The sequence below is a fragment of the Palaemon carinicauda genome, chromosome 5, assembly GCF_036898095.1.
Source record: "Palaemon carinicauda isolate YSFRI2023 chromosome 5, ASM3689809v2, whole genome shotgun sequence".
NCBI lineage: Eukaryota > Metazoa > Arthropoda > Malacostraca > Decapoda > Palaemonidae > Palaemon > Palaemon carinicauda.
The window spans coordinates 176,747,504-176,760,037 of NC_090729.1; the positions used below are offsets into that span (position 1 = coordinate 176,747,504).

At 45.0% G+C, this 12,534-nt stretch overlaps 1 protein-coding gene across 1 annotated transcript in view; it reads left to right on the forward strand.

Annotated features, from left to right (window-relative positions):
• The window catches only part of LOC137641626 (uncharacterized), a 106,760-nt gene extending 96,268 nt beyond the window's left edge, over positions 1-10,492 (forward strand). The window contains exons 2-4 of the mRNA XM_068374356.1: positions 1,575-1,643; positions 2,030-2,116; positions 10,027-10,492. Of these exons, the coding sequence (XP_068230457.1) occupies positions 1,575-1,643; positions 2,030-2,116; positions 10,027-10,158 (288 nt within the window). The 3' untranslated portion in view covers positions 10,159-10,492. The remainder of the gene's footprint in view (positions 1-1,574; positions 1,644-2,029; positions 2,117-10,026) is intronic.
• The last annotated feature ends 2,042 nt before the right edge of the window (positions 10,493-12,534 follow it).

Consider the following 12,534-nt stretch of genomic DNA (forward strand, 5'->3'; position numbering starts at 1 on the left):
TTGCCAAGAACTGATCAACGAGTATTTCTCTTCGCCTCTCCTGGTCATCTTTGCGCAAACGATGGTGTACATGACAACAACTCTCTTCAGTGCAACCGTGGAAGGTCTGACGTACGCCTTAACAGATATCGTACTATGGATCAGTTTCAACGCTTCGATGTTGTTATTCCTTTGCTGCACGCCCGACTTCGCCAGTTCCCAAGTGAGTTTAAGAAAAGTTAGTTTTGCAAAGTTGAAAACACGCACACAATCACATGCTAACACACACGCACACACGCACACACACACATATATATATATATATATATATATATCTATATATTATATATATATATATATATATATATATATATACACATACATACATACATACATACATATGTATAGTTGTCCGTATCTAATGATAGTTATATATATGTATATATATATATATATATATGTATATATATATATATATATATATATATATATATATATATATATAGTTAGCTGTGCTAATGATAGTTTTATGTATATCTATAAGGTATAAATGCATATGACAATATATGCACATATTTATATGTATATGTATATATAAATTTATATACATATATATATGTTTATATATATATATATATATATATATATATATATATATATATATATATATATATATATATATGTGTGTGTGTGTGTGTGTGTATGCGATGGACTTAAATTCTCATCAATAATACAGCCATAAAATTCCCCCATAAAAAACAATTTCAGTCGTAGCTTCTCAGAATTTCAATAGATAATGCAAACAGGGGGAATGAGACATTCCTTGAATATTTTAGAACATCCCGTTATTAAGCATATTCTGATGCATAAAATATTCTTTCTAATTATAGATTAATATCTTTCTTAATATGTCTACCTTGTCCTAAATTTCCTTTTTCATTTTTTCTTTCCTTTTTTGATAGTTGTTCATCTAGAAAAAATTAGTCTGTTATTTTTCCGCTATATTATTCGCAAAAAGTAAGAGATTGTAAGAATGGCTTCATAAACTTCTTCAATATTTTAAATCGTCTTGCTCCACGAGGGTTGGCAGTACATGCAGTCAGTAAATCACTGCCACGTGGGAATTCTGTCGCGTGGGAATGCTGCCTTGTAGGAATTTTGCCGCACGGTCAGTGTGTGAAGGGCCTGACGGATCTTCATTGTTTTATAAGACGCCCATTATCAAACCACTTGTGGAGCGACCTTTACCTAATGAGTATACTAGTTGAAGTAGTGATGCAAATGCCCCAAAACGACTTTAATATTGTAAATAGAAATGGCTCTTTTCAAACTTTGGCAAAGAGCACCAAGAAATGGTAAGAGTGATTTTTCCCGACTTGGTGATTCAAGTTCCCGTATATGTTTAAAAAGCTGAAATATTTAAAATTTGAAGGATTAGACATCTTGATTAAAAAAAAAAAAAAAATTGTCCATATTCAACGTTCCTCTAATTTAGAAAAATCGAATGAAAGGGGAAGTGCAGTGTTCAGTCCACTTATAATCATGCAATGCCTGTTGAATATTGGTGTAATTTAAGATTTTTGTAATCATTGCAGCTCGATGAGCTTCGGTTTACAGCGAATCAGTGGCGGATGAAGGTGTCTGATCCCATCCTTGAGACCAAGGTGAGCTCATTCGACGTGATTCTGGGCTAATCTAATATAAAAGATTTAAATACAATTCTGAGTCTAGACTAGAGCAGCCTTTCATTTAGCTCATGTTTACTAGGATTTTTTCTAAAATGATTCATTTTTTCCAAGATCACTGCTAAGTCAGAGCTAGAAGAACCGTTGATTCACCTCTCTTTTACTAGGATTTTTTCTAAAAGGATTGCTTATGAAGTGATTGAAAACAGAAAACCTGTAACAATAACAAATGTATCTTTTAAAAATACATTAACATCAATATAATCAATAATCCGGACAGGTTATAAAAGTCAAATATATTTCAAAATGTTGATAACCATACACGGCTTTGGAAACTATTGGGAATTCATCTTATTATTCTATAGCTGGCATACTTCTTGGATCTTGTGGACAATTTCCCACCATTTAGTGTTGGGAGGTTCTTCGTTGCTGCAAAAGCCAGGCTAATTGACGTGAGTGTCCAATTGTTTATTATTGCACGTATTTCCCATATACATAGAACAACAACCTATATACACTTATAATTTTACTCATGTTTTAACTACACCTGCTAATATATATTTGTTCCAACACAAATACTTACCTCGAACTACTTTCTTAGGAGTTACCTGTAATCTCCTCTCTACCGACCAGAGTTTTGTGTAGTATACCCTACACCCGTTTTCTATGGAGGGCTAACCCGGGAGTGAGAGAACGTGCCCCGAGGGTAGCCTTGAGCTAGGTCGGCGTCAGCTTGGGTCCCGTTAGCCAGTAAGTTCTCTGGTCGCGACGTGATACCATCACTTCGCTCTCGTCCCTCTCGACCCTTTGTGTCCGACTCGTGTGTCCCGCGTGGTTACTGCGTGGTATCTCTGTGCTTATCTCTTGTGTTCTTGCGTGTTCACTGCCCTTCCTTGTGCTTTCCAAGTGTATTCCTTGTTGATTCCCTTCGTTCCTGTGCCTTGTGGTTGTGTGCGATGGAGCAGATCCGCCGTTGTCCTGGGCCTAGAGCCGGAAAGTCGTGTGGAGCGTTCCTTTCCAAGCCCGAAGTAGACCCTCACTCCCTTTGCTCTTCCTGTAGGGGCAGGATGTGCTCGCCATCGGATATGTGCATTGAGTGTGTTAGTTGGAGTGAGATTCAGTGGGTGCGTTACGGCACTAAGAAGAAGAAGAAGTCGAAACGTTCGCCCAGGAAATCTAGCATCTCTTCGCCGTTACCGTCACCCAGTGGACGGTCCGACGGGGCTTCTGTCTCGACTTCCCCTACCCAGAGTAGGGGACGAGGTAAGTCCGTTGCGGGGAAAGAGCCGAGGGCCCTTCCCCAGGAGTCTAATGTGTGTGAAGTGGGGGTTGCTGGGTCTTATCAGGCTAGTGGGGGGCCGGGTAGTGCTGTGTCTGGGGGTTCTGGAGACTCTGCCCTTGTGCTTGGGGGGCACGCTTCCTCCGACGACCCCTTGTGGTGTAGTAATGTTGTGCCTGTTTCTTCGCCCGCTTCGTGGGCCTGTGTTTCAGGTTCTTCAGCGGCTGGTGACGCCCAGGGTAAGTTGGACTCCACGGTAAGTGAGCCCTTCGGGTGGAGGCTCCCTAAAATGCCAGGTAGGTCCCCAATGCGGATGGAAGAGGGGCTGGATACCTGGTTCCCTAGTGTAGTGCGCCAAACCTCTTTTCCAGCTCCTCTTGACGGCGGTTCCAGAGACCTTCCTACAACCCTCAACCTCTGGTACGCAGCAGGTCGCGAAGCCCTCCGTAGCCCCCGCTTCTGCCCGTCGTTCGGGTGGTACAGTTTCGTCGGGCTCTTCAGATGGTGGGGCTTCGTTCTCTTCAGAAGAGGAAACGAGGAGGAGACATCGGCGACGGAGGGAGTGGTCCAGGAGCAGGCGTTCCCGCTCAAGATCCCGTTCGAGGTTCAGTAGAAAACGGTCCCGCTCTCCACGGAGGAAATACAGGAGGAGTAGGTCCCCCGATGGTGATTATGTCTTCGTTCCCCGTAAGTCTGAGTTGCAGCGTTCCCCGGACCGGCAGTCCAGGGATTTCTCGCCACGAAGGCCATCCTCCAGACGCAGATATGACTCTCGCAGGGAGAAATGCGAGAAGGCCGCTTCAGGCATGTGTAAGGCCGCGAAGCTTCCGGTTCACCCCGCCCAGCGGGGGGAACCGTGCTTCCGTACGGGCAGCCTGGCCGAATCAGCACAGCTGGTTCGGCCCTCGGACTTAAAGGAACGGTTCCCTCCATCGGGTCAGCCCACGGGATCCGTGTCCTCGTCCCCCAGAGAGAATTCACGAACGGTAGTCCTCGCCGGCACGGCGATGCCAGTTCTGACCCTGGAACCTGGTGCGGAGGTTCCCGCCGGGGAAGACCGGTACCACTGCAGGGGAGTGCCTGTTGTTCCAGAACTGAAGCGCCCGGCGGGAGTGCCCGGTGACCCGGCTCCTCGGGATCAGGCGGAAGGTACTGCTGACGGTAGAGAAGGTTCCCCGACCGAGGACTCGGCCTATCGGAAGGTTATAGGCCTGATTCGAAGGCATCATCGGATTGAGGAACCGGTCCCAACCGATGAGGACTACTGGAGGTCCAGCCTGACCCGCTTGATGCAGGCACCCGTCCAACAGAAAACCTCCCTGGCCCTGCCTGTGGCCCGAGATCTCGTCCTGGAACGGGCTCATGTTGATAGAGTTGTGGCAGGCAATGCCGAAGCTCCCAAAACGCAGAGCTCCTCGAAGTTGCTCCAAGGGCTCAAGACACAGAGTAGGTTCTATGTGCCAGAGGGACAACGACCGGGAGCCTGCAAGGTGGAGCCTGCCCTCGACATTCTGGGACAGGGTGCCCCGGAGGACAGAGCCTCTTCAGCCCCAATTTTCTTTTCGCAGTCGGAGGCTGCGATGATGGAGGAGATGTCGAAAGACTTGGTGCACGTCTCCTCTTGGTTGGACTGGTGGGCTTCCACACTGGTAGGTGTTCAAGCCACATATGACTTAACGGACCCGGAGCAGCAAAACCTCCTGAGGGAACTTATCATCTCCGGGGGCAAGACCCTGAAGTTCCTTACGTATCAGTCCCTTGCCCTGTCAGCGAATTGGGTTCTTCGCAAAAGGGACACTATTCTGGCGAAGCTTTCCCGGAAGGTCCCAGACAGGGAGGCGAGGGCCATGAGGAGCCTTCCTGTGTGGGGTGACTCCTTGTTCCCCTTGAAAGAGCTAGAAGAGATAATGGAGAAGGTGGCTAAACGAAAGGAAGTGAACGCTCCCAGGCCTCAACCGGTAAGGAGGCCCCCCTACAAGAGATCAGCATCAGACGGGCCCTCTACTTTTCAGGCCCCGCCTAACCTGACGAGGAGAGAAGCCCCTTCTTCCTCGTGGGCTTCAGTGCCACAGCCCCCCCGTAGAGGAGCTCCAGCAGCGTCTGCCTTGTTTAGAACAGGGTATTCTGCCTCCAGGAGAGGCCGTTCAGGCCGCTCCTCCAGGAGGAGGTAGAGTGGGAGGCCCCCTACTCCTGCCCAAGCCTCAGGTTGGGGGATGCCTCAGACTACATTGGCAAGCATGGAAGGCTCACGGAGCAGAGCCCTGGACAGTATCCGTACTTAAGGAGGGGTACAGGCTACCGTTCTTAACGGAACCCCCGCCTTTAATTCCGGCCAGCCTGTCGGAGTGGCTGGCACCCAAGGACCCGTTGAAGAGGGCGGCCCTTCAAGAAGAGGTGTCCACGATGTTGGGGAAGGGCGCCATGGAGGAGGTCCTGCACCCAGGACCAGGTTTCTACAGCCGACTGTTACTGGTAGAAAAGGCGACGGGGGGGAGGGGGGGGGTGGAGACCGGTGATAGACCTGTCAGCTCTCAACAAGTTTGTGCGAAAGACAGATTTCAAAATGGACACTCCGAAGTCGGTCTTGCTGTCATTGAGGGAGAAAGACTACATGATGACCATAGACCTCAAGGACGCATACTTCCAAATCCCGGTCCACCCCTCAAGCCGGAAGTTTCTCCAGGTGAAATGGGGTACCCAGATCCTGCAATTCAAGACCCTCTGCTTCGGGTTGTCGACAGCTCCCCAGGTATTCACGAGAGTCTTCACGACAGTCTCGGTGTGGGCTCACGAGCGAGGCATTCGCCTCATCCGTTACCTGGACGACTGGTTGCTTCTTTCCTCCTCAGAGGACGTTTTGAAGGAGCAGGGTATAAAACTTCTCCAGTTTTGCAAGGGTCTGGGTATCATGATCAACCCAGAAAAATCGAACCTATCTCCCTCCACCAGAATGACCTATTTGGGGATGACACTGGATTCCCTACTAGTGAAAGCTTTTCCGTCAGAGGAGCGGGTAAGCAATCTAATAAAGATCCTTCTCCCTTTTCTGTCGGGGCAACCCAGGAGGGCGAAGGACTGGCAAAGGCTAATAGGTCTTCTGGTGTCATTGGAGAAACTGGTTCCCCAGGGGAGACTCAGACTCAGGGCCGTCCAATGGAACCTGAAGAACTTCTGGAACCAACTGGACTCGCCCCAGAAATTAATTCCAGTCCTGCCAAACACAATACCCTCCCTGGAATGGTGGCATTGCCGGTTGAACACGCTCAAGGGGATGCCCTTCGCGACCGAGCCTCCCGAGATGCTCCTATTCACAGACGCCTCCAACCAGGGATGGGGAGCCCATCTCCTCAACGGGACGGCGAGAGGAACCTGGATGGACGGGGAGAAAGGCCTACACATCAATGTCCTAGAGTTGAAGGCAGTCCAGAAAGCTTGCCTGCACTTCATCGATCTACTAAGGGGAAAAACTGTGGCGTTGATGTGCGACAACGCCACAGTGGTAGCGTACATAAAGAAGCAAGGAGGCCTAAAATCAAGGGAGTTGTGCGATCTCGCCCTAGAGATCCTGGATTGGGCGGAGGCGAACCAGATAGTGTTATTGGCAAGGTTCATCCCCGGGAAAAAGAACGTCCTAGCCGACGGTCTCAGCAGGATGGGTCAGATAGTAGGAACAGAGTGGTCCCTCCTCCCAGAAGTAGCCAGGCTCATCATTCAACAGTGGGGTTCCCCGGTGATGGACCTCTTTGCAACCAAGCTGAACGCACAACTCCCCGTGTATTGTTCTCCTGTCCCAGACCCAAAGGCAGCCTTGGAGGATGCCTTTCAGCACAAGTGGGACAACCTAGACGTGTACGCTTTTCCTCCCTTCACGTTGAACAGGCAAGTGCTCAACAGAGTAAGGGCTGCCCGGAATTTAAGGATGACTTTGGTAGCGCCCTGGTGGCCAGAGAGGGAGTGGTTCGCAGACCTAAAAGACCTGACAAGCCATCCTCTGTGGCCACTCCCCGACAGGCCAGATCTTCTACAACAGCCACACTTTCTCAGGTTCCACGACAACCCACAGTCTCTACGCCTTCACGCCTGGAGACTATCGAGCGCCTCCTGAGGAAGGAAGGATATTCGTCAGGAACGGCTAAGAGGATGTCGCGATACCTGAGAAGGTCGTCGGCAGCGGTCTACCAAGCAAAATGGGCCTCTTTCACGAAGTGGTGCGCTTCGAAGAGCATCAAACCCCTCAAAGCATCAGTCCCAGATATCGCAGACTTTCTAGTATATCTCAGAGACGAGATAGGGATGTCAATCCCAGCTATAAAAGGAGTACGAGCAGCCTTGGGTCAAGTCTTCCTTCTAAAGGGCATCGACCTGGGCTTCTCTAGACACATCTCTATGCTTGTCAGGAGTTTTGAACAGTCCTGCCCCCCTCAAACTGTTAGGGTGCCTCAGTGGGACTTAGCTAGGGTCCTGAAGATGTTAAGTAGCCCCCCGTTCGAACCAATGAAGGATATTGTAGACAGGGATCTCACTCTCAAGACGGTCTTTTTGTTGGCCTTGGCCTCTGCGAAAAGGGTAGGTGAGATCCATGGGCTGTCTTATGACGTCTCTCATTCGAAGGGGTGGAGAGAGATCTCTTTCAAGCTCGTCCCTTCGTTCGTGGCAAAAACCCAGAACCCAGCAATCTGGGATCCTAAATTCGAGGGGTTCTCTCTGCCAGCTATTCCTAGGACTGGGAATCCTGAGGATTTGAGGTTATGCCCTGTCCGTGCCATTAGGAAATACCTTGAGAGGACTGCACATCTCCGGCCAGGCATCAAGAGCCTTTTCGTCTCCACAGGTGTTACAAAGAAGCAGGTATCGAAGAATACCATATCCTTTTGGTTGAGACAAGTTATTGCCAGGGCCTACAAGGAGGAGGGACTAGCCTTGCCAGGTACTCCCAAGCCCCATGACATCAGAGGTCTGAGCACTTCCTTAGCCTTTGAGAAGAACATGGCAGTGGGCCAGATCCTTCGGGCGGGCACTTGGTCGAACCAGTCGACCTTTACTGCCCATTACCTCAAGGATTACTCAAGAAGGTCCTTAGACGGGTTCTCCATTGGGACAGTCATCTCCGCGCTCCAAGTGATTTAACGGTGAAGCCCCAGGCACAATCATGGATAGCAAAACCAGGAGACACAGGTTCGTTCCTTTTCACCCTATCCCCGTTTCCTATCCCTATCGGAGATAACCACACTCATGTAACCAATGAAGAACACGTCTCTGCAACTTTGTTACTGGACTTAACATCAGAAGATTTTTCAAAGGGTGAGTACTTAGACACTAACGTGAGTTCTTTGTGTAGTTTACCCTACCGTTCGTTTCCCAGTTTTAAGAACCTAGTTCATATCTAGGATTCTTGGCGTCCGCTTTGCTGGGTCTGAAGGCCAGGAAGCCACTCCCACCTCCTAAAGTGTAAGTCTCCTAAGAAAGTAGTTCGAGGTAAGTATTTGTGTTGGAACAAATCAAAAATTTTAAGTAATTTTTATTTTTCCTAACATACTTACCGAGAACTACTTTCGGGTAATGGCCCTCCCTACCTTCCCCGAGTGCCTTTCTGCCCTTGCAGGGACTTTTTGCAACATCCGAGGAACTTACTGGCTAACGGGACCCAAGCTGACGCCGACCTAGCTCAAGGCTACCCTCGGGGCACGTTCTCTCACTCCCGGGTTAGCCCTCCATAGAAAACGGGTGTAGGGTATACTACACAAAACTCTGGTCGGTAGAGAGGAGATTACAGGTAACTCCTAGGAAAGTAGTTCTCGGTAAGTATGTTAGGAAAAATAAAAATTACTTAAAATTTTTGATTTTATATGGTCCCTCCTTTTGCACTGAAGGTAAGATAATACAGTGAGATCACGCTAAGTTCTTGAGCATAAACTACCCCATTCCAACTTTCAATCATAAAAAGTTAGTGTGTTTTATTTTTATTTTTAACGGTAGTGAAGATCTTAACAATTACTCTCCCATATTCACTCGTAGTAAGTTCCCTAGCTTCTTGTAGCAAAACTGATAAATTGGATAGAGGTAATAGACGGTGCTTACAAATTTCTTCATCGCAATAGAGGGTTGAACAGATCTCTAAGCACAGATATACCACCATAAAAAGACCCAATCCACTCTTATACCCCTCTTCTTCTTCTTTGTCTGTATCTTTTCCCACTTGTATGTGGGGTCGATGTTTCTGGCCAGCCTTCTCCATCTACCTTTGTCCCACACTTCATCACCTTTTAATCCCTTTAATTCTAATCTCACAATCACCACTGGCCATATTGGTTTTGGCTAATTTTTCATGGCCGGATGCCTTTCCTGCCGCCCCATTTACCGGGGCTTGGGACAGGTACCAAGTTGAGGCTATCCTATGTGCAGAGGTTACCTTTCGTGGTAATGAATGCTTTCATTGATTGTTGCATAATTATCATTCTGCTAACTTAATTTAGGAAATTAGTTTCCTTACATTCAGGCGATCTTTAAAATTAATGTAGATACTGATTGTTTTGAGTATAATAAAATTACTAATACTCTTTCTGATTCGGCAATTTTTAAAGTATACACCGTGTACTATAGCTACCAAAAGTAACGTTTAAAAAATTTGCTGTATAATCAGACACACCAGTCGATGTTATTTGATACAAGTGGCGTCAGGTGAGAAAAAAAAATGTAGTTGGTATGATTGTTGGGAATGGATATCATGTGTGACATTAGACAGCGTTATACTTTATTTTCTACCGAGATGACAAGTAATCAGACACTATGCGTCGTGTGTTTATTTAGCAATTTTTTGCACCACATTAATTTTACTTCTGTACAGTATTTATTGTACGTATTCTACAGCTATGTTGATACAACAACGTACGATTTTTTTTTTACATTTGAGATACTTCCTAAATTAAATCAAAGACCAAAGGGATCTAAAAACAAGCAATCTTCTAAACAATTTTTAGAACATCCCCGATAATTATTAAGAGTGTTCCATCAAAAAAAATAACTTTACTGTAAATTGTGGTCAAACTCTTGAGCGTATGCTGGTTTCATTTTACTCTCCAACAGATCGCTAGTTTCATCGCCACTTACCTCATTATCTTACTGCAATTCCGAGCTGGAGAAAATGGCAAGAAAGAAAATAATTCCACGTGCGGTGCGGAGTCTGAAAATACATCTTCATTGGATAATATTCAGTGAATGTAGTGTTTCAACGTGACAATTTATAATCAACCTGACTCACCTGTTTTTATATTAAATTTTATGTCGTCATCATTAAACCAACCACAACATTCACTAGAGAACTACATTTACATAAATTATATGTAAGGTGAATATATTATCAATTGCAACAATATATCTATGTTACGTTTAGCTTTACTTGTATATGATTAAAATTCATGTACTAATTGTAAGTTATGCTTTGGCGTGAATCCTGTTGAAAAACTATTGTTTTCTATGTTCGTGGATTTTGTTTTGCTATTATTATCATTGATATTCATAATGAACGTTGTTTTGTTATTCTTGAGCATGCACGCCCTCACTCCCTTGCAGGCAAACCAAGAATTTTTCAAATTAACTGACTTTCTTTCCCACCTGCCAACAGGCTTGGAATTATTTTATTTCGTTTGCCTCTATTCTTCCATTCATCAATAGTCTCTCCTTTCTTTATTTTTTAAGTCCTCTTATATTCCTTCTTTGTTTTCATCAATATAAGAAGGTATGACAGCGTTACAGGACCAAGAAAGCATTATATCCATTACGTCGAATCTCTCTTTTATTCCTCAGTGGTAAATTGTCTCGACTTGAAATGTTCTACTTCTTGTGCTGAGTTCATAAGAATTTTAATAAATCCTAGATTACTATTCTGTTTAATGTATTTCCTCTGATGAATTGTGACCTGCACATACGAATTATCTCTTTCTTTAAAGACCTCTAGAATTATATAGAAAGCTAATTGCCTCACTCCTTCCTCCTTATTTAAAACCAAATGTAAAATATTGAGGACTGGTGAAATAAAAGAAAGAGGGCTCACAAATGGAATTCAATAGCAAGCGAGTGTATTCAATGTTTGCTAATTTTTATCATTACGTTCTCGAGAAGGGTCTAATACACACACACGCGCGCGCGCGCGCGCGCGTAAAGAACAAACACACTTCCTCCCGGTCTCTTCTTTCATATGTTTAATTGACACCCATGTTGTCAGTGTTCTTTTTATTTACAAACAATAACAGTAAATCTGAAGATGAATCCTCAGAGCTTATGAGGATACACACACAGACACACATATACTGTATATATATATATATATATATATATATATATATATATATATATATATATATATATATATGTTATTATATTTATACCTATATAGCAATTGCAACAACAACAACAACAGCAAATGGAACTTTTTCTGTACCACTGGAGGAAAAGGCCAGAAACATGTCAATTCATGTCTGGCGTTTGGCCAGTTTTCGCCACTACTCTGGCCAGTGTGGATTGGTGATGGTAGGAGATTTTCGTCAGATCACTCACAGCAAACCAACCTAGATGGGTGGACATGACTAGTACGGCTTTGCTGATCATGGAGATACGCAAACCTTTTCACCTCGTTAAGGTATCCCCACTCATAAAGATTATCATCATCAATACTTGATTCATTCTGATAGAATATTCTTAATTGTATTAATTTTTAAGCGTCTGCTGTATCTTTCACTTTTATTTTTCATGTTGGCAAAAGAAAGTTCATATCTTTGCACCTGGAGAACCAGTTGATCATTTTCGAAACGCTTTCCATAATTTTTAGGTTTTTGTAGCATTGGAGCCTTCTCCTGCCTGGAACTGTAGCAAGATGACCAGATAAGTGGCGGTGAAGCTAGCGATCTGCAAAGCGAGTATAAAATGAATAGCAGCAATTGTTAGCAGGTATGGATTCAAGTCCAAGAACCCGTGCTAACCTAGAACAGCCTATTCTTAAATAAGAGTAATGCATCATTACAGATAAAATTGACATTAAAAAAATGGTTATTACAACTTACTCCTTTGTATTCGAAAGTGTAGTTAAAAATACCATAATTCAATCTTAAAAAAAAAAAAAACAGCCTTTCTCGTTAAAGCTATGCTGGTGCTAGCTTTAATCTATATTTACTTCCATACCCTTGGCTATGTGCAGTGTTTAGACAACCTTATCACATCTATGCACGGATGCCATGGATGGCTATGGATAGGGCATCCGCCTAGATCCACTTGGGATCCGTACTGTATGGTACTGTATGCATGGCATCCTGTATATGTCCACCCCAATTCGCCATGATCAGCCACCGAATTTTAAAATTGTGTGCATGCTTTAGCAGATTGGCGAGTCCATGATGATGAGCAAAATCCATGTTGAATACGTCGCTTCCGTAAGCTCCATACTGCCTCCAGCACGAAGGCATCAGTACTCGCTTCGCCGATTAGTACGATGACAATACACGGAGAGATCGGAAATAAGTGCATATTATCTTCTCTCTGGCTTTGCGTACTTCTTTTCTTCTCTCTCATCTCACTCTTGTAGACTTTTCAGGTGCAAGG